Here is a 22,612-nt window from a genome sequence, read left to right on the forward strand (position 1 = left end):
AAGGGAATTTGGAGAAGGAAGACCAAAAGGTGTAGTCCAGATGTTTGAGTCTTTAATGAAGCCCTTTTCTCTAAAAAGCCTTTATCTCTTTGCTGTTACCAGCAAATGTAACCTCCATTACAGACAGATGGGCCCAGGAGAGGGTTGCCACCGTCCGTGAATGGAATTGGTGTTCCGGTCTATACACTTAGTGTCCACTGCGTTTGTTTAAGCAGGATTGAGTTCCTAGAGGCCTGGTGGGTCTTGGCATTCTTGTCAGGCTACAGTCCTGGATCCAGGAAGTTGATAATGAGACCTTGGCTTCTTCCTCAAGGCCATTTCTTGTTCTGATTACTGTCTGCAGTGTTACAAAACATGTGAAAGTACTGTTCTGAAGGTGATACTAACTAAATTAGTAAGTTTGTGGGAAGACTTTTTAAATTGCTTAAATTGTTGGCAGGATGACCCATCTGCAATGGACTTTGTCACCTCTGCTGCGAACCTCAGGATGCATATTTTCAGTATGAATATGAAGAGCAGATTTGATATAAAATGTGAGTCATTATATACTTTAGTTGTACTACCTAAAATTCTAAGTTACTCTTTTAACAGGTAAACATATTCATCTTTGTTTTTCAGCAATGGCAGGCAACATTATTCCTGCTATCGCTACCACTAATGCAGTGATTGCTGGGTTAATAGTACTGGAAGGATTGAAGATTTTATCAGGAAAAATAGACCAGTGTAGAACAGTGAGTATTCTATTTGCATTTTTTATGCAAATTTTTAAAAAACCTATTATTATTTAAGTAAGTTCTGTGCTCAGTGTGGGCCTTGAATTCTTGACTGTGAGGTCAGGAGTCACATGTTCTGCCAACTGAGCCAGCCAGGGTCCCCTGTCCAGCTTCTTTTTAATAGTAGTCTATGGTACCTGGGTGGCTTAGTGTGTTGAGCATCTGTCTTTAGCTCAGGTCATGATCCCAGGATCCTGGGATGGAGTCCCACATTGGATCCCTGCTAAGCAGGGAGCCTGCTTCTCCCTCTGCCTCTACACCCCAGCTGCCCACCCCTCCCCCCCCGCGCTTATACTCTCTGTCTCATTCTCTCTCAAATGAATAAATAAAATATTTTTTAAAAAATAGTAGTCTATACTTCAGGGGGAAAAAAGTAACTTATAAAAAGCACATTAAACAGATCATTTAAGGGGAACCTGAGTGGCTCCTCCGTTGGTTAAGCCTCTGCCTTCACCTCAGGTCATGATCCTAGAGTCCTGGGATCAAGCCCCATGGGACGGGCTCCTTGCTCAGTGAGGAGCCTGCTTCTCCCTCTTCCTCTGCCATTACTTCCTGCTTAAGCACTCAAATGCTCTCTCTCTCTCTCTCTCTGTCAAATAAAATCTTTAAAAAACAAACATCATTTAAAAAGTTAAAACAATAAAATTGATTAAAGCATTGGGAAAACCATTGTTCCAGTTATCTTGTGAGTTTATGTGTAAGTAAGCTTCCTGGAAATTATAGCAAAAAGGAAAACATTTGTTTCTCTCATTTTTGTCTGAGCTAGTCAAGCTAGTTTTGTCAAGCTAGTTTGCTTCTAACATTTGCAGTTTTACTGAATTCTTGCCAGCTTAGTGATTCAAAAAACTTTTTTTTTTTTAAAGATTTTATTTATTTATTTGTCAGAGAGAGAGAGAGATCACAAGCAGGCAGAGACAGAGGGAGAAGCAGGCTCCCTGCCAAGCAAGGAGCCTGATATGGGACTCGATCCCAGGACGCTGGGATCATGACCTGAGCCGAAGGCAGCCGCCCAACCAACTGAGCCACCCAGGCATCCCTCAAAAAACTTTCTTAGAAAAATTGTAGCCAGTACTTTTGCTCTTGTTTAGGTTCTCCTTTGTACTACAATGTTGAAATGACCAGTAACTACCTCCTCTGCAATGGTAGTACTCCTACTTTTTAGTGCCATTATTGATAAACTCTGAAAATATCTTACATTGTTGGGGCATCTGTGGGTGGCTCAGCTCAGGTCTTGATCTCAGGGTTGTGAGTTCAAGCCCCACGTTGGGCTTGATGGTGGGCTTGGAGCCTACTTTAAACAACAAAAACCTTTTGTTTTCATGAAATTTTGGGGTGAAGGACTATAGAATCATTGCCAGTCTGTCATCTTCATTTGGTTTGCTGTTTAAATTTTTTTTGGCTGTTATTTTTTTTTTTTAAAGATTTTATTTATTTGACAGACAGAGATCACAAGTAGGGAGAGAAGCAGGCAGAGAGAGAGTAGGAAGCAGGCTCCCTGCTGAGCAGAGAGCCCAGTGTGGGGCTCGATCCTAGGACCCTGAGATCATGACCTGAGTCAAAGGCAGAGGCTTTAACCCACTGAGCCACCCAGGCGCCCCTGGCTGTCTTTTTTTTTTTTTTTTTTTAACTTCTTTTTGATTTCTAATTTATAGTAGCCTGAGTTGTCCTGTGGCTACTGTATGCATCCCTTTGAGCTCACAAACAGTATTGTTTGTCGAATTTATTAAAATGTCTGTTTCCTATAGCATCCTTCTTGTTTCTTTGCTTACTGAGCTTTGTCCTTCTCTTGGGTTAGTGACGTTTATGCCTGGTTTTTTTGGTTCCCACTTATGTAGTGGATGTTAGGATGGAGTAACAATTTAGCCTGCATGTTAATGTTTTGTTTATTTTCCTGTTGATTTCCCTTAGCACAGTTACCTTCCCAGTGAAGCCTCAGGTCAAATCTGTTCTCCCATTGAACCCTGCCTCTGGCTCTGATAGCAGTGACTGACTACTAGCAGTACTGGCACAGGAGCCCTCCCCCCCAGCACTTACTGCCTCACACAGGATTTACTTCATTAAAATTGGGGACTCCATAGGGTTCCTCTTTAGAATTAAGTCATCTTAGCAGGACCACACTTAACAAGGTCACCAAGAAATGAGAATTTGTGTATTTGCTTCCAGCATTCCTCTGACATTTTTTTGTATTAATCTTGCTATTGTTTGCCAAACTTTGTAGTAATATGAGACTGGTTCCTTTTTAAAAATTTCTTTTTTTTTTTTTTTTTTTAGTGCTGTTTTAAAAAATTTGCATTGGCTTTTAGTTTTTGTGTGGGTACCAGGGAAATGGTAAATAGGTGCTAATACTGCCTGAAGTACATTATTTTTTCTCATAATTAATAAACGTTTATGTCGTAATCATAGACAACTTGAAAAGAAAGGCAGCATGTTGGTTCCGTACATCTGTGAAAGCATTATCCTTAATTGGAGAAGTAAGTGTATTGCTTTTGAGAAGTTGGCTTCATATTGATAAGAACAACCACTAGGAAGACACCCAAAAATTGTTTTAGTGTGCTACCAAGGATGAGTACAGCTAGGCCCTTACTTTTGCTAAATTAGTTTGCAGAATAGTTTAGTTGTTAGTACAAGATTTCTTTTCAGTAAGCACAGCCTTTCACATGGCAGCTAATTAGAAAAGAAAGTTGAAAGATCAGCCTCTTATTAAAAAGGCCATGATTTGGGGCACCTGGGTGGCTCAGTGGGTTAAAGCCTCTGCCTTCGGCTCAGGTCATGGTCTCAGGGTCCTGGGATTGAGTCCCTGCATCAGGCGCTCTGCTCAGCAGGGAGCCTGCTTCCCCCCCCTCCCCACTCCTGCCTGCCTCTCTGCCTACTTGTGATATCTCTCTCTGTCAAATAAATAAAATCTTTTTTTTTTAAAGGCCATGATTTTTCTTCTGTTTTTTCCAATCTAAAAGGGAATATTTAAGTTATTTTTTTATTAGCTGTACAGTAAAGAAGATGGTAGACGTTAGGTTGTATGGTATATAAAATCGTAACTCAGATTTGTGGATTCTGGATGTATTTTTTCTCCTCCAAAGATTTTTTTGAATAAACAACCAAACCCAAGAAAGAAGCTTCTTGTGCCTTGTGCACTGGATCGTCCTAACCCTAATTGTTACGTATGTGCCAGCAAGCCAGAGGTGACTGTTCGGCTAAACGTCCACAAAGTGACTGTTCTCACATTACAGGATAAGGTAAGTGCAGGGGCTGGTTCTCTTCCACAAGGTTTGTCTGTTTTCCTTTCCTAAAAACAGGAAACCTAGGTTCCCTTCTGCTTGATAGTGTTAGTGTGTTAACAAACTAAAAGCCACGTAATGATTCTGAAAGATTCTGACTACTAAAGTGCGTTGCTCTGATATTCTAGGTTGCTTTACTGTCTGGGTTCCTACTGGTTTTTCAGTCTGTGGTTCCAGAGTGTGTGCCTCACATCCCAGAAAGGAATAGATGAATTTGGATGGAATGTGCACCACGGGTGGTACAGACATGATACAGTGTGTTGGCGAGCGAGAGACACTTTGTCCCCAGATAGTGTGCAATTTCTGTGTTTCCTGACAGGCAGTATCCTTAAACGGTCTGGTGATGGTCCTGATTCTAGTGTGTTAAGTTGGCCTCTTATGACATGCTGCATTTGTGGATCTGGATTCACCAGTAATAGATCTCTGGAGTGAAGGAAATGGAAGTTTAGGATGTGATCTGGTCCTTAGGTTCCTTCTAAATTAGTTTAGATTAGTTTCTCTGTAAATGGCCCACATGGGTTCCACTTCTCACTTTTGGCATCACTTCAGATTGCTCTCTGTTAATCCCCATCGTCATGTTTCATATTTATATGACATGGGGGAGATAGATTCTTGTGGCCCAGACTGCTTAAGAGGGAGAAAAAGCTTTTCTCCCAGAACTGATTGCATAGGGCAGATTGATTTGAACTTATGCTTCGATGGAGAAGCAGCAGGATTTGGTATACTGGCCAGCAGAGGGTGATTGCCCCCACTGCTTTCTTAGGAAATAATTATAGTTGGTACATAGTCATTCTTGAGCTTAAAGGCAAGCCCACTATTTGTGGGATAATGAGACTTTTAAAGAATTCCTCTGTTATTTTTAAGAGCAGATAGTATTTGACAGATTACTATCACTCTTGATCCATCTTGGAATTTAAAGAGTGGAACTTGGGAAGAGAAAAACTATCCGAGAATCAGTTTTATGAGAAGTTTTCCACCTACAAAACATCTGCAAATACAGGATTGGCGTAGAGACTAAGACGAAATATGCCAAGTGTCTAGCTCAGTCTAATCTGTAGGGAAGGACAAAGTACTAAGAGCCAATCAAGAGTTGTCAGTCTCCCGTTTGGAGGAAGTTTTATCTGAACTTTATCAGTGGTTATACGTGGGGGTGGATGGTGGGCAACATGGGTATGGAGTAATTTGGTGAATTTCCAGTGCTTTCCTGCATACCCTGACATTTCTTAAAGAACGGCTTTGCCCCTTTCCAATGGAAGGAAAAGTAAGAGCCTTTATGGAAAAATGTGTGGGTTTTTTTTTTTTTTTTATGGTCTTCAGCTATATATATTAATATTTTGAATCTTTTTTTCTTATAGATAGTGAAAGAAAAATTTGCTATGGTAGCACCAGATGTCCAAATTGAAGATGGGAAAGGAACAATCCTAATATCTTCAGAAGAAGGAGAGACAGAAGGTATCATGCATCGTGTTTATTCACTCCCCTGGTTTGGGTGGAAACTGTATCCATGAAGACAGAACATTAGTTTGTCCATTTACCGTACATGTTATTCAATATCACAGCTGAAGGGGCAATATTTGGTCATGAAAGTGTGCTCCCCAGGTGGCACTGCCTTGCTGGGATCACCACAGTTCCAGGTTTGGGGCTCCCATGTTGTCAGGGTATCTCAGGGGCTGTTTCTTGAGAACCCAGTGAATAGTTAGGTTTACAGTGACCCTGATGCTCTTCTCCACTAACAAGGAACCACCTTGCCTGTATCATGGATCCTGGGAGTTAAAGTAGTAATGAGAAGATTGCCCTGACTGTTAGGGTAGGAAGGGTAATTTAAGGCTATGAAGTGTTTCATCCAAGAGTAGAGAAAGAAGCCTTGATAGCCTGCTGTAGAGCAGAAAGTAGTGCTGAAAAAATCAGCACCCACTTTTGGCTTTCTAGGCTTTCCTTTTCAAAAGTTCAAGCAAATCAGGGCGCTTGGGTGGTACAGTTGGTTAACCATCCAACCATTGGTCTGGGCTCGGGTCATGATCGCGGGTTTGTGGGTTTGAGCTCCGCGTCAGCCTGTGTGCTCAGCACAGAGTCCGCTGGGATTTTCTCTCCCTTTGCCTCTGCCCCTCCCACTTGTACTCTCTCTCTCTCTCTCTAAAATAAATGAATCTTTTTTAAGAAGTTCAAGCATGTCATCCTTTTTGTTAATGTATTTGTTGTACAAAGTACAATGCATTTGATTCTTTTTTTTTTTTTTTTTAAGATTTTATTTATTTATTTGACAGACACGGCGAGAAAGGGAACACAAACAGGGAGTGGGAGAGGGAGAAGCAGTCTTCCTGCCTAGCAGGGAGCCTGATGTGGGGCTTGAATCCAGGATCTTGGGATCATGACCTGAACTGAAGGCAGACACTTAACGACTGAGCCACCCAGGCGCCCCGCATATGATTCTTTTTAAGCTTTCTTAGAATTGGTTATCGTTATGTTCCCTTCAGACTGCACTAGTCAGTCTGGTTAGACTTAGATGTTCCCATACCTCTTTGGTCACTTTGGCAGCTCATCTCTTTGGGCTTCCGTTTTATTTGATTTTGCCACATCCCTAATTTTGTTAGTGTACCATTACTTTTAAAATCTGGAGGCACTCTTTTCACCAAATACTTGATGTATTTATTCACACATTTTTTTCATTGGCCATTTTACTTATTTAGGACACTTTGCCAGATCCTGATGGGGTTAATCAAATGTCAAGCTCTGGGGCAGCTCGGTGGCTCAGTGGGTTAAAGCCTCTGCCTTCGGCTCAGGTTATGATCCCAGGGTCCTGGGATCGAGCCCCACATTGGGCTCTCTGCTCAGCAGGGAGCCTTATTCCTCCTCTCTCTCTGCCTGCCTCTCTGCCTACTTGTGATCTCTGTCAAATGAATAAATAAAATCTTTAAAAAAAAAAAAAAAAGTCAAGCTTTTTTTTTTTTTTTTAAAGATTTTATTTATTCATTTGACAGAAGAGAGTAAGAGAGCACAAGCAGGGGGAGCAGCAGAGGGAGAGGGTGAAGCAGGCTTTCTGCCGAGCAGGGAGCCCAATGTGGGGCTTGTCCCCGAACCCCGGGATCATGACCTGAGCCGAAGGCAGACGTCCAACCATCTGAGCCACTTAGGCGCCCCAAATGTCAAGCCTTTACATTAAAACCTAGTGTCGGGATTCTTGACTTGTTTTTTGTCAAGAAAATGTTTGCGCTACTAAGTCATGAGAAATTCGAGGCTATGTTTTGGATAGGTAGTAGTCTATTTAAAGAAACTAGTTGAGTATTTAAGCCCCATTTTAGCCAGCTATCTTCATAACACACAAAGTTTATCCATGACTATACATTCTCTCCTTCGTTCTGTGGTTCTGGCCAGCTCTTTCAAATGCTAGGACTTTAAAAATGGAAACTGGTCAAGAATCTCTGTGGCTTAGGGGCGCCTGGGTGGCTCAGTGGGTTAGAGCCTCTGCCTTCAGCTCAGGTCATGATCCCGGGGTCCTGGGATCGAGCCCCACATCGGGCTCTCTGCTCAGCGGGGAGCCTGCTTCCTCCTCTCTCTCTCTGCCTGCTTCTCTGCCTACTTGTGATCTCTGTCTGTCAAATAAATAAATAAAATCTTTAAAAAAAATTGTTAAAAAAAAAGAATCTCTGTGGCTTAAATCTCTGGGCCTTTTCTGCAAAATACATGTGCTGCTGAGGGTGTGAGCATTTGTTCAGGGTTCTGTATTATAGGTCTAGTCTTAGGTATTTATAATTCAAGAGTGAATAAGGCAGCGGTCCCTGTTTTGCAGTACTTGACGGCCTGGAAGGAAAGGAGAGGTGATCAGCAAGTAGATTTACTACAACCTGAGAAATAACGATAGGAACAGTTTGTGTAAAGTAGGAGTTACAGCCTTGTGAAGAGAGAAGGGTTACAGGAGAGAGGACTTCTGGTCCGGTTCTTAAAGGTGGAAAGGTCCTCTGGGCAGAGAAGGCAGTATCTGTCCGTAGGCAGAATCAGCAGCCTTTATAAACATAAGAGGCTTTTGGCACGGCCAGTTACTTGTTTCACTGGAAAGTGGTATTCCGCGGGGTTGCCAGTGCTGGCACAAGAGGGATTTCTGTGGCATACATGCGGCGTGTGTTTGTCATCCTCTTCCTCCAGAGCCCTGCTCTCACCAGGGCTTATAACCAGGGAAGTAATATATTACCTTCTGGCATAGTCTGCAGAGGGGGAGTTAAGCATGTGAAAGAGGAAGCAGGGAGCTCTTTAGGAAGAAGAAAATGAAAATAGTGAGGGATGTTTACTGAGGCATTAGCAGATGACGTAGTTGAGGTTGGGAGTCAGAGCTCACGGGCCAGGTGAGGAAAAATAGCATTGTTGCGGTGATACAGGACTGTCCCCAGGAGTATGAATTAGAGATGATGCTAATTGACCAGGATAGAATGAATGCATGGTAACTATTCCTCTTTCAAACATGTTGGGTCTGAGGAGTTTGTAGTGAGTAGACAGTGTGTGAAAGGGCTTAAGGATGGAAGTCTGGGTAAGAACTATCATTCTCTAAAGGTATTCCAGGTAGATTAAGAAGTTAAAATAAGAAATCTGTAGGGGCATCCCGGTGGCTCAGTCAGTAGAGCATGCAGCTCTCAATTTCTGGGTTGTGAGTTTGAGCCCCACATAGGGCATAGAGTTTACTTAAGAAAGAAAGGAAGAAATCTGTAAGAGAATTAGAAACTGTAGTTTCTGGGTTTCAGGGTCAAGAAGGGAGGATCCTTTTTTTTTTTTTTTTTTTTTTCAAGATTTTATTTATATATTTGAGAGAGAGCATGAGAGGAGAGAGGTCTGCAGGAGAAGGAAGACTCACTGCTGAGCAGAGAGCCCTACTGGGACTCAGTCCCAGGACTCCAGGATCGTCACGGGAGCTGAAGGCAGTTGCTTAACTAACTGAACCATCCGGGCACCCTGGGAGGATCCTTTCTAACCATTTTCCTTATAAACAACAAAAGAAATCACAAAAACCCAACAAAGAAAAAGAGGTAATTAGATTATCTAGAAAAGTCACATAAATTTAATGATAATTAGAATTTATTTATTTATTTTAGATTTTATTCATTTATTTGAGAGAGAGAGCATGAGAGGAGAAAGGTCAGAGGGAGAAGCAGACTCCCTGCCGAGCAGGGAGCCTGATGTGGGACTCGATCCCGGAACTCCAGGATCATGACCCAGGCCAAAGACAGTCGCCAAACCAACTGAGCCACCCAGGCGCCCAATAACTAGAATTTAAAATGGAATCTACTGGGGCGCCTGGGTGGCTCAGTGGGTTAAGTCTCTGCCGTTGGCTTGGGTCCTGGTCTCAGGGTCCTGGGATCGAGCCCCGCATCGGGCTCCTTGCTCATTGGGGAGCCTGCTTCCCACCCTCTCTCTGCCTGCCTCTCTGCCTACTTGTGACCTCTTGTCATATAAATAAATAAATAAATACGTACGTAAGTAAGTAAAATGGAATTTACTTAGTCTGTGCCAGGCACTACATAGGTAAACAGGTTTTATGCATTCTGTGCCCCTCGTGGAGCAAATAATAAAGCACAGTCTGTCATGAAGACGGGGTGAAACTGGGAGCCAAGTGAGGAGTGCTTTTACAGGTCAAGAGAAGAGCATTTGAATGTGCAGGAGAGAAAGGATAATTAAGACAGAAAGACTCAAAAATAGGGAGGAGGAGGTGGTGACATCAGAAGTTTGGTTGGAGGAATTGTTCTTCGTCAGAGTATTTACAATCCATGTGGCAAAGGCTTATTGAGTGCCAGTGGGTGTTAGCCGCTGTGCTGCATGAAGCAGAAGTGACACGTGGAAGCTAAAGCTAGATTGGAGGGATTATTTCTGGGAGGTCCCAGAGGCTCGCCATTGAGAAATGTTGAAAAATGGAAAATCCTTTCAAATCAACAAAGTTTTCTCTGAATTATAGAATTTGCTGAAAAGTAGTTTGTTGAAATTGGCCTGGATAACTTCTTTGCAAGTAAAACATATTTTGAACAACTCCAATTTGTTCTTCAGCTCCTCCGGGATTCCAGATTAATTTGGTGTGAATGGGAGAATGTTGCCAGAACTTCTCACAGTTTGGTTCTTTTTAACCAGTTTTAGTAGTTGAATATTCTTCATTCAGAGTTGAATTTCTAAGTGCCTAATATTTTAGTGGATTAGTTTGGTAGAGCCACCATTCCAGAGTACACAGGGTGACTTAAATAACAGAAATGTATTTTCTTGGGGCGCCTGGGTGGCTCAGTGGGTTAAGCCTTTGCTTTCAGCTCAGGTCAGGGTCTCAGGGTCCTGGGATTGAGCCCCACATCGGGCTCTCTGCTCATTGAGGGACCTGCTTCCCCTTTTTCTGCCTGCCTCTCTGTCTACTTGTGATCTCCCTCTTTGTCAAATAAATAAAATTTTAAAGAAAAACATTTGTTTTCTCATAATTCTGGCAGCTGTGAGTCATTCAAAATGTCCACAGGCTCGCTTTCTCTTGAGGGGGTTCTTACAAGAATTCTGGTTAGGTTGATTTAGGGCCTACCCTATCAGCCTCATTATAACTTAATCACCTCTTTTAAAAAGCACTGTCTCCAAATACAGTGACGTATGCTGGGGTTAGGGCTCCAACATATGACTTTGAGGGAGTGACCTGATTCAGCTTATAGTAGGGGTTTAATCTTTTTTAAACTACTATGACTGCTCCGTGGAATATATAACTGAAGTATCTAAATTCCTTTCCAATTTCTTAGCTAATAATCACAAAAAGCTGTCAGAATTTGGAATTAGAAATGGGAGCCGGCTTCAAGCAGACGACTTCCTTCAGGACTACACTTTATTGATCAACATCCTTCATAGGTAGGAACTATTAATATTTTAAGTCTAAGATATTATTTGAATATAAAAACTTAAACTGGAGAAAAAATATTTTCTTACCTTAAGCCCTACTGTTCATTTGAAGCCATGAAGTGTATTTACTTGAGTTGGCTTCTAAGTTCCCTGAGGCTTCACCTACAGATTCATTAGAAGAAAGGAAGAAATCTTTCTCCCAGTAGACAAATATTTCATTAGTGATGTATAACAATACCAAGACATTTAAAAATTATCCTATAGAGATTTTTGAATCATGTATTTTTTTCTTTTTATTTGATTTAATGTCCTGCCCATTTTTATATAAAAAAGCATTCTTGTGCTTGCGTTACGGAGTATTTGCACGTATTTAACAGAGGACAGATGGCCCTCCACCTGGGTATGATTAGCTGTTGAGTCAGGTGCATTTTGGTGCACTGCTCCTACTGATACACCTCAGCTACACCCTGACTTGGGACTTTCCGGGTACCATTCCAGCAAACAAATGTGAAGGGAGTTGCCATCAGCATCCAGTTGTTTTGCCAATATTGCCATCTCTCTGTGAACTTGAAGCTTATGTAGTTGTTTGGAGAATATCACATTGTAGTACTTGGTTGGTTTATAAAAAGCACAGAATGACAGGAAAGACTGAATGTGACTTAGTAGTAAGTATGAGTTTCCCAGAGTTAGACAGTTGAGTCAAAGATAGGTATTGCTAGGGAGTCATCTCTGGCTTCAGACGCCACTGGATGCCGGTGGTGTGCTTGTGTTCAGTTATACAAGAGAAGACAATGGAAGGACATGTACAATAAAATGGGAATATATCAGATGGTGTCTAAAGAGGAGGCATAATTAGGGTTTTTTTTATCATATTTTTTAGAGCTCTGGGAACAGAAACCCCCTTATAACATGTAAGTCTTTGGCTTGACTTTCATGCATTAAACTTTCATACATGTTTTTGGGACCTCATTACAAAAGCAGGGTGTTGCCGGTAAAGATGGGGGGACCCAGAGTCCATGGAACCTCCCTATTCCTAAAACACCAGATGGCTCTGGTCAAGAGCAGTGTGTGTAGAATCTTTAAACATGGTAGCTGAAGGAATAATGCCTAAGAGCTAGATTGGGTCACAGAGTTTTGAAGTCTATTTTCTGCTCTAGCAGTAAAAGTTGTGTAATTTTTTTTTTTCTGTAATATTTTTTAAAGACCTTTTCCTTGATTTGAAGGGGCAGTGGTATTGACCGTTTGAATTATCACAAAAATTTGTTAAGTGCAGTCCTATTTTTCATGTTATCAGCTCTTTGAAAATCGGGCTCTATTTGCTGTGTACATAGTACGTGCACTGAGAGCTTTGAGGAGCAGTGTCTCTGCTGTGCCTTTGCTATTGTAAATAGTCGCGTGGTCCAGTTTCACAGTGTGATGTTCTTTTACAGTGAGGACCTAGGGAAGGATGTTGAATTTGAAGTTGTTGGTGACGCCCCAGAAAAAGTGGGGCCCAAACAAGCCGAAGATTCCGCCAAGAGCATGACCAATGGCAGCGACGATGGAGCGCAGCCTTCCACGTCCGCTGGTGAGTCGTGGCCCCAGTCAGCCAGCGCCCTGTTAATACCCACCGAGCGGGCTGCTGCGTAGAAGTGAACTGTGGTTATTTGATGAGTTTGACCATAAAACAGAAATCCATAGGACTCTTGCAGGTGTGTATGATTTGGCATTGTTTTAATGGAGCTCTGAATATAGGAACCCTGAAGACATTTAAGAATGGGAAATTCTATGGAAAATAGGAACTGTTCTTTTTTGTTAGTGGGTTTTTACAGCTGGAAAATATCAGTGAATTTGCTAGTGCATGAGGACCCTTCATTCTTTGTAGCAGTAGTTTTGGATTTGGGGTGCCTGTTGTATGTATTTAGGGGAAACAAATCAATGCACCTATTTGGAGTGAACAGATGCTGTAAGTATAGGATTTTTCGGGCGCCTGGGTGGCTCAGTGGGTTAAGCCTCTGCCTTCGGTTCAGGTCATGGTCTCAGGGTCCTGGGATCGAGCCCCACCTCAGGCTCTCTGCTCGGCAGGGAGCCTGCTTCCCCCTCTCTCTCTGCCTGCCTCTCTGCCTGCTTGTGATCTTTCTCTGTCAAATAAATAAATCTTAAAAAAAAAAAAAAGTACAGGATTTTAGCATTTCACAGTTTTCTCGGAACCATTATAACTTTGGTAAAGTGCATCAGAGGCTCTGTTTCCCTGGGTTTTCTGTGCTAGTGCTTGATGCTTTACTGTGTGCTCAGATTGGGATGTTTCCTACCTACTCATGTCCCACAACAGCCCCCCTTCCTTCATTCTTTACTTAGGAAACTAAAAGTTACCAACTTTTTTACTACTATATTTCCATTTCTTTAGCCATGTGTCTTTGGTATTCTTTGGAATATGATTGTTCTTGGTTCTTATATTCTCAGAGAATTTTAAAGATGGACTTTGAGACTAGCTAGAGTGTGGTCCACTTATGAGCCATGGGTTCATGACCTTTCCCCCTCTCCAAAAATAGAAAAGAGAAAGGGACTATGGTAGTTTTAAAAAAGTCATAATTCAAAATGTGCATTGTTTGATCCCTTACTGTGGGTCGGTTTGGGAGGCTTTAGCAACGAGTAAGATAGGTAGGTACTCTGCCTTTGCTTTGGCGTGGGCATGGTGGGTGCGTTGGGGGTGGTACATGAAACCAGCTGTGGTGTAAGGTTATGAGCATGTATGGTAGAGCCCACTGCGTGGATTTGAATCCCGGCCTTATCCTCTGCTATTGTGTGACCTTGGGCAAGTCAGTCTCTGTAGGTCAGTTTCCTTTTCTGGAAAACGGATAATAATGTTATCTTCTTTATAGGGTTGTTGTGATGATTAAATGAGTTGTTATATGCAAAATGCTCAGAACAGTTCCTGGCACATTGTAAGTGCTATATATATGTTGTTGTTGTCGTTGTTTTATTATTATTACCATCACTACCAGTATTAGGATATGCACCCTCCCCTTTTCTGTTGGAGAAATAGAAACAAAGAGCTATAAGAATTTGAGTTCTATAATGCTTGTTACAATTTTTTGTTTAAATTAGAAAACAGATTGGTGCTTGTTACAGAAAACATTAAAACTACAGTAATGTGGGGGCGCCTGGGTGGCTCAGTGGGTTAAGCCTCTGCCTTCAGCTCAGGTCATGATCCCAGGGACCTGGGATTGAGCCCCCACATCGGGCTCCCTGCTCAGCAGGGAGCCTGCTTCCCCCTCTCTCTCTCCCTGCCTCTCTGCCTACTTGTGATCTCTCTCTGTGTCAAATAAATAAATAAAATCTTTTTAAAAACCCACAAAACTACAGAAATGTGTAATGTATAAAGTGAAGGTTCCATGAGGGTAGCCTACCATTCTTAAGTTTGGTATATATTAGAGATGCCAGCTCTTCACTTTCATAAAATATTAGTGAATCACTAGTAACTCCCACACTTTTAACCATTTTTTCCCCTTTTTTCTGAAATAAGCACAAGAGCAAGATGATGTGCTCATAGTTGATTCAGATGAAGAAGGTCCTTCAAATAATGCTGACATCAGTGAAGAAGAGAGAAGTCGCAAGAGGAAATTAGATGAAAAGGAGAATATCAGTGCAAAGAGGTCCCGCACAGAACAGACAGAAGAGCTCGATGATGTTATAGCATTAGATTGAACAGAAATGCCTCTAAACAGAACCCTCTTACTGCAGGTCATCTGGGCAGAACCAGGTTATTTGTTATGTCCTTTGTTCCAAAGGGAAAAATTGACACCAGTGACTTGAAGATGATTCTTCTCCCTTTGAAAGCATTCATTTTTCTAGAACAATTAGAAACATTGCGGTATGCTGTATTGAAAGTAGGAATATAGTTTTAAAGCCCTTTGAACAAAGTGTGTGCATAACCAGTCATCAGATGAAACAACACAATGCATGTTGCCTTTTTAATGTAAATACCCTTAGGTATCATTTAACAGTTTTAAAATATTGTGGTTTAGTAAAGTTGATACCTGGTTATAAATATTACGCCTTTATTTTTGGTTAGAAGAAGAATTATTTTTAGCCTAGATCTAACCATTTTCATACTCTTAACTGACTGAAACAGATTCAAAGAAGTATCAAGTGCTATGCATTGAAATGTGTTTTTAAATGTTAACTGGCACTATGTATATTAATGTAAAACAATGTTAATTTACTCAAGTTTTCAGCTTGTACTGCCTGGTATGTCTGTAAGAAGCCAATTTTTGTGTATTGTTACAGTTTCAGGTTATTTATATTTGATGTTTTGTAGAACTCAAATACGACTATACTGTACTTATGGACCAAATAAATGGCATCTGCATACTTGTTACACATGCCTGCAAAGTTCACGTTTCTGCGGCCTTATCGGGTTTATATATTACTGCAGGCATGCTAAACTCTTTCCTTCTAAAGAGTTAACTCATAGTGGATGTGAAGGTTAAATGATCTCCACTGTTTGCCACAGATAAGTACTTTCTAAAATAAAACTTTTAATGGCATTGTTACTTTTTAAGTTTGGTGGTAAACAACTGGCCTTCTGTTGAGAGCAGTAAGTGATCTTTGCCCAGCCCCAGGAACTTAGAACCTTGGATTGGAGATTCCGGAGCAGGGGGGAGTCTTCATTCTGCAGTCTTCTCTGGGTTGCCCCTCCCCATCCCCACCCCCGATTCGTCAGAGTCCCTTCTCGAGTGTACCATTTAGGGCCCAACTCCAACCTACAGAAGTGGCCAGAACAGTCCACTGGATGGATCAGCACCCATGTCTCTGCCTTGGACCTCAGCGGGCCTTGGCCCTTAGGGTACTCTCCTCACACAGATGTGCCTTGGGTTTTCAGATAACAGAAACCCCTGAAGCTGTTTAACCCCCATTCGATACCCTCAGCCTTTGGTGGTTTTGGCTATAGTCAATTAAATTCCAAATTGTCAACTCATTAAATTTTGCTCCATTCTGTTTCATTCTTACTCTGACACCTAGCTTATTAACTTTTACTCCTTGTTTTGTATCATTTGTAAATTCAGCATGTAAGCAAAGCCTTCAAAAAAATCATGCTGAACAACACTCTGCCCTCAGGGGCGTGCCTGCCTGATGTCTGCAGGATGGACTGACTTCCAGCCTCCAATACAGCACTGAACGAGCTAAATCCCCACCTACAACTATACGAGCCTATGAGGTTCACTTTGCCTTTAGATTTTTAGATGTTCCCATTTTCTTCCAGAAAAAAGATCTCAAAATTACAAAACCATGTAATGGACAATAATGAATTATTCTGGAATTCCACCTCAGAAATGTTTTCAGTTAATTGGTTTGTCACTGGTGATCATGTTCAGTTTTGAAATTCCATTCCTAAAACCTCACCTTGCCCTTTGAGACTCAATTATCAGTCGTTTCCAGCATTTTGTATGTTTATTTTTTTCCATTTGTATGTACATGGCAGTAAGTGCCAATTTGATCTGCAGAGATAGATTTCTGTTTTGGCAGACCAGTGGTTTTTATCTCTGCAAAAACTCTATTACTACCTTTTCCAGCAGGTTCTGTCCATTTTCTACCTGTTTTTATAAAATCTGGGTTTATCAGCTATGCAGGTCTGATACATGGGTCTTGCCCAAGTAGACTAAGCAGATCCAAGCGGCCTGCACGCTCCTGGAGCATGGACACACTTTTTAAATGTGGGCTGGTATTTGCGGTTTTCCAGTGTGAGTTGTCTTCTCAGTTGGGGAGCCACATGCAGAGCTCATCAGGGGCCTTTGCCCAGCAGCTCTACCCTGAAATACAGTCTGACAAACCGGTCTTCCAGCCTTAATGGGCACAGTCTGCTGACTCAAGTTTACCTATCTGTTGTCCCAAAGACGAGTCTGCATACTTGGCATGTACGAGAGGATTCAGTGTTTTAATATAGAGCCTGACCACTTAAGTCATCAATCAGGCAGGCATCAGTGGATGCCAGAACCTTCAGAAAAAGGCTGTTGAGGAACAGAATCTTGACAGTGCTCAAATGTTTCTGTACAGATAACTCGCAGAAGGAAAAAAAAAAAATCAACCTTTGATAATGGACTGATCTGTCACCACTGTAATCACGCACTCAAACCTGGCATCAGCGACAGCCTGACGTGTGTTTCCAAATGAGATGAGATGAATACTAGAACAGCACCAAGGAAAAAACATGTTCACCACAACCAAATGCAGCAGCTAGACCCAATCTCCAGCTGACAGGAAGGGGGGGCGGTGTGTAAAGGAACAAGCTAAGCAACATTAGGAGGAAACAGACAAGTTCAGAATGTGGTACGTTCTCAAACTCAAGTGTAAATAAAACACGACGGGCAGTTCTTGAGGTAATTGGAAACTGGGAAATGGGATAAAGTGATAATGGAAGTATTTTCTTAGGTATGATAATGTCCTTGTACTTAGGTAGGCCAGTGTCTTTACTCTTCGAATATTAGGGATGAAGCTTCATAACAATTTTTAAATGACAGCAAAATACACAATACAGGAAGAAAAAAGATGAAATTAACATTAATTGAATCTAGGTGGAGCCCATATATGTTGGTTCATTGTACTATCCAACTTTTCTCTGAAAACTTTCATAATAAAAGTGGAGATATATATATATACATATATATAGTCTTGTATTTTTCTTCTGTGCCTATGTGACTTTCAAGTTTTGTAATGAATATATCCTATGATTTAAATCAGAAAGGCAATAAAGATTATTAAAAATATAAGTTGGCATGAAAAAGTGTCGCAGTGATTCCTGGGTCTAACATGGATGAAGTCGGCTTTGTTCATCCTTGTTGCTAGGCTGTGACTTAGGAAGAATTCTCTTTCATGAAGAGAGCCAAGTTGCTCCCAGTAGATTAATGGTTCACTTAGAAGTTCCAGAAAACATTTGTTTCATAATAGATGTTCCTCTTCCTGGAAATTGCCCATGGGTGGCACACATGTCTAAGTGGACTTGCTCTGTGGCCAAGGGACATGGGCAAATTTAAGCTTCCTACTAGCCTTTTGTAATGCACAGAAAATAGAAACTTACAAAGTAAGTAAAAGAAAACCCAAAGAAGTCAGGGAAGAAAAAATGACAGATGTTTCTAGTCACTGTGACTTGGGGAGGGGGGAAGGCCTCCTGGAATCTCCATTTGACCATTTGCAGGAGGATATATTTAGAGAAGTATTTTTATAGACCCTTTCATACTGGGAATACATTATTTGCATTCTGCACACAGGGAACTCCCCCCCCCCGCATCTAATTTAAAATAAATTCCAGCCAAAAGTTTATTTGAGAAATTTTTGAACTGTTCTCAATAAAAAGATCATCTGAATTGAACTAGAGGACTATGGTGATGCTCTGGAGTTTGACTATATCCCGAAAATATGTTTTCCTGGTAAAATAACATTTTGAGGGTTTTGCTAACTGATTTCAGCTTTAAAAATTTTAAATCTTCACAAGGGATGACTTATATAAGGAAAGACTGAGAAATTTTTTACTAGAATGTTCAGATGCTCCAAGAAGTTCCTCAGGCTTTTACTTTACAAATTCACCCAGGCGGGATACCTAGGTAGCTTAGTCGGTTAAGTGCGTGCCTTTGCCTCAGGTCATGATCCCAGTATCCTCGGATTGAGTCCAGCATTGGGCTCCTTGCTCAGTGGGCAGCCTGCTTTTCCCTCTGCTTCTGCCTGCTTGTGCTTTCTCATCAATCAATCAATTGATCAATCTTAAAAAGAAATCCACCTGGGCACCTGGCCCTTTGGTGGCTCAGAATGTTGAGTGTCTGCATTCAGCTCAGGTCATGATCTCCAGGTCCTGGGATAGGGTCCCACATTGGGCTCCCAGCTCAGTGGGGAGTCTGCTGCTTCCTCGCCCTGTGCCTCTCCCCCTGCTTGTGCCATTTCTCAAATGAATAGTTAAATGTTTTTTGAAAATCCACCTACAATTCACATTGATTCTCAGGTCAATCTCGAAAAAACGTAGGCATTGTGCACACTGTCATTTGCTTGTTCTGTAGACGTGTGTTGCATCCCTACTCTGCACCATGCTACTACACTTCTTAACCATGCCAACCTTGTCAGCCTGGGAAGAAACCTTTGAAAGCAATAAGACCCTAAGGGCTGGTGTTCACAGAAACTTCTTACCTATGGCAGCAAGAGGTGGTGGGATGGGTATCCTGTGTGTCGCCCAGCTTCCCATTTGGTCACAGTGTCAGCTTCCGGCAGCACTAAAAGTCATGAACACCAACCTCCTGCTCAAAAACATGGTAAAATTGTAGAAATCAGCATTTCCAAACTTCCCACCCCATGGAACTGCTGGGGTGTTTGCCACATACAAAGGTTGTGTATAAATTCCCTTTCCTGGATGCAGGATAAGGTTTCAGGGGAAGAAAGTGAAGGTCCTTCCAAGGTGTCCATCCTTATGAAAGAAGCAAGCTGTAATTATCTGATCTTAACCCTAATTCTTAGATTGGGGAACCAAGCCTGTCCATGGCTTTAGCTGTCGAAGCTTTGACCCTTCTGTGCCCCTGAAGAGGCCAAAGGGGGATACCAGGACCAGGGGAGATTGGTAGACTCAATCTGGTTGAAAGAGTTGGGCCTCAAAGAGAAGATGGAAAAATCCCTTTGGGCACAGCTCCCAGATGTCCTGCCAGTAGAGGAGCATCAGAGAGAACACACCTTGGGTCTGGTGCTGGGTGTGGGGAGACTGGCCCTTAGGAGCTGGACTGGGAGATGTACCAGTGGGCTTCAGGTGAAAGACTTCCCGCTGCTCTCCCCAGGAAGTACTTTTTTTTTTTTTTTTAAGATTTTATTTATTTATTTGACAGAGGGAGAGATCACAACCAGACAGAGAGGCAGGCAGAGAGAGAGGGAGAAGCAGGCTCCCCGCTGAGCAGAGTGCCCGACACAGGGCTCGATCCAGGACCCCGAAACTACAACCCGACCGAAGGCAGAGGCCCAATCCACTGAGCCACCCAGGCGCCCCAGGAAGTACTATTTTATAGGGGTAAAGATTGCTGCAGTTTGAAGGAGAGAAAGAAGAGTGGGTCCCAGAAACTCCCCGACATGGCATTTGCTGATTGCCATCCCTCTTCCCTAGGAATGCAAGTTAAACAGCCACTCTTGATTGGCATGAGCATGTCCCAGGACTAGGAAAACCCCTGACTCGTATCAGTAATTGGGGTCCAGACAATACAGAAACTACAGACAGGTAAGGGGGTCTGATGAAAGCCAGAGCAAAGGAGAGAGAGGAGGGGGAATCTTTGAATTACCATTAATGTAGGCAGTCTGGGTAGGATTGGCCTCTAGAGAATTAGAAGGAAAAGACTATGATTTAGGACTTGGTGTGAGACTAGACTGACCGTGTCCCGTTCCAGCCTCCTCAGTGTGTCCCTCTCCCCAGGCAATGGGAAGATTGTGATTGAAAGGATGATAGCACTAGAGTCCCCACAATTCCGTTGTGAAACTTCAACAGCATAACCCACAGTAGCTAAAGCCAGCTCACACTGGCTTCCGAGAGGGGGTCGTACCTGTCTCTTCCCAACTCTCTGCAGTAATCCATGTTGGTGGTGTGAAATCCACCATGGTGGGATTGCTAAATGCTATAAATCAGGACTCCTGCTTGGTACAGTTCTCCCCCAACGAGCACTGGTTGTTAAACACCTATCTGGACCCCACTGGATGGAGGAAGAAAAGAGCCAGAGAGAAAGGTGAACACAGAGAACTTCCCTCCACCAGTGGAAGAGGGAGAAGGCGTCAGCAGAGGCTGGGGAGTGAGAAAGCAAATCTTTTGGGTTGTTTCTGTTGGTAGGTCTTTGTGAGTAACTAGTTAATTACCACTAGGGTAAGCAATGTGTTTTAGCTGACCCTATATAATGTTACTTCGCTGACTCCAACAGACCCTTCAAATCTTGTTCAAGGTTCTAATTTGGCAGGTGGGGATGAAACAGTTATTTAAGAACTACCTTGAAGGGCAGAGAGGTCCTCTTCAAGAGGCGAGACATCCTAGGACTGTAGAGATTACAGAAATAATATGATAAACACGTTCATACTTGCATCATTATCTGCAGTTTGGATTACTTCTCTGGAACAGAAGCACTGCTGTGTAGTCTGAGTGTTTTTGTCTGTTTCTGATGCTGTTAATACCCCCAAACTGCTCTTCCTGACAGGACGTACCCACTTACACTCGAACCAGCAAAACATGTGCCAGTTTCACCACGGTCTTGCCAATATTTCCATTTTAAAATGTTAGATAATGTGGTCAGTGAAATGTGATATTTCATTGTTGATCTTCATTTGCTTTTCTTCTCTCGGAGTGGAGATCATTTCTCAGGGGATGGCTCCTCTGGGTATTTGCTCCCCCCAAACGCTTGCATCCACCTCTGCCTGCCCCCCACACCCTGAGCTTGGCTGGGTGGTGGGTTGGAATTCTGCAAGATCTGAGAGGCGCTGGGAAGGAGTTTCCTGGTGAGACACCGCTCCAAGGCTAACTGAGGAGAATGGACCACCGCGGGCTCCTCAGCAATGTTGAGTCCACAGGTCCTCCCCCCATTCAGGATCCCTGCGCCCTGAGACACTGTCCAAGTGTCCTGAAATTCTTTGAGCAGAAATGATCAAGGAGGAGGTGCCTGCAAAAGAGGAAACTCTTCCACTCAAGTCGTTTCCCTGAATCCGCCAGGTCATGACAGATAATGGTTTGCTTTTCCCAACAGGCTGTGCGAAATACACACGGACTTTATTGCTTGCGTTTTGGGGGCATAAAGCCCTAGTTACCTCCCCGCCGCCCCTCTCTCCCAGGGTGGTTCCCAAGGCCCCAGCGTGGTGTCCCAATACCTGGGGGAGGGTAAGCGCTTTCTGGAGCCTCCTTGGTGCCTCACCCAAGCCGCTGAGGGCAGGTGCTGGAAAAAGGGGGTGTCCTCGCAGCTTTTCCTGCCTGTCGGGGTGGCCACATCTGGGGCTCACCGGTCCGCTGGCTTAGTCTGAGGCCTGTTTCCGGCTGGCCTGGCCTTGAGGGCCTGCGCACAGCGACCAGGCGGGAGGACCAGTCGCTAACCAACCCCAGCTTCCAGCCCTCGGCGCCTTCCCCACCAGGCAGTCCCGGCACCACCACCACCATCCCTGCAGACCGATGCGCACCCACATGGCTCCCAGACGGGCTGGGGCGGGGGGAAGTGGTGGTGGTCGAGGGGTCACTCGAGGTCCTGGGGGGCGCATCTGCACGAGACGCCCAGTGTCCTCCTGGGTCCTGAAGCGGGAGCAGCACTTCTGGCCCGGGCTGAACTAGGCCGGCCCCGCGCCCGAAACGCTGGCGGCGCTGGTTAGCAAGATGGGAGGATGTGGGAACCGTTTGTCGACTGCTCGTATTTCTTACTCCGGCCGGGGGCTGGGGGAGCCGCCTCCAGCTCAGCCCGTGGGAATCCCGGGCCTTTCCAGAGGCCCGACGGCCCCAGCGCCCGGCCGCGCCCGCCTCTGTCCGCTGCGCCGCAGCCGCCGCTCCGGCCACCGCGGCCAGCTCCCGGCTGCACGCCCCGGCGTCCCGGCCCGGCCTCCGCGCCCCTCCAAGCTCCAGGCAAGAGCGGCCCCCGCCGCTCCGCCGCCGCTCCGCCGCCGCCGCCGCCGCCGCCACTCCCCCCGCATTCCAAAGGCCGCAGCGCCGTCTCCTTCCTCGCATTCCTGCCCCCACAAAGGAGTCCCTCCGCCCCCCGCGCGCCCGCCGGG

At 43.7% G+C, this 22,612-nt stretch overlaps 1 protein-coding gene across 1 annotated transcript in view; it reads left to right on the forward strand.

Moving 5' to 3' along the window:
- Positions 1–15,245, forward strand: part of LOC111161422 (ubiquitin like modifier activating enzyme 2) — a 41,312-nt gene extending 26,067 nt beyond the window's left edge. The window contains exons 11-17 of the mRNA XM_022525049.1: positions 440–533; positions 619–731; positions 3,851–4,006; positions 5,404–5,500; positions 10,789–10,894; positions 12,316–12,452; positions 14,391–15,245. Of these exons, the coding sequence (XP_022380757.1) occupies positions 440–533; positions 619–731; positions 3,851–4,006; positions 5,404–5,500; positions 10,789–10,894; positions 12,316–12,452; positions 14,391–14,572 (885 nt within the window). The 3' untranslated portion in view covers positions 14,573–15,245. The remainder of the gene's footprint in view (positions 1–439; positions 534–618; positions 732–3,850; positions 4,007–5,403; positions 5,501–10,788; positions 10,895–12,315; positions 12,453–14,390) is intronic.
- The last annotated feature ends 7,367 nt before the right edge of the window (positions 15,246–22,612 follow it).

This window comes from Enhydra lutris, unplaced genomic scaffold (assembly GCF_002288905.1).
Source record: "Enhydra lutris kenyoni isolate GAN:26980312 unplaced genomic scaffold, ASM228890v2 scaffoldscaffold85, whole genome shotgun sequence".
Classification (NCBI taxonomy): domain Eukaryota; kingdom Metazoa; phylum Chordata; class Mammalia; order Carnivora; family Mustelidae; genus Enhydra; species Enhydra lutris.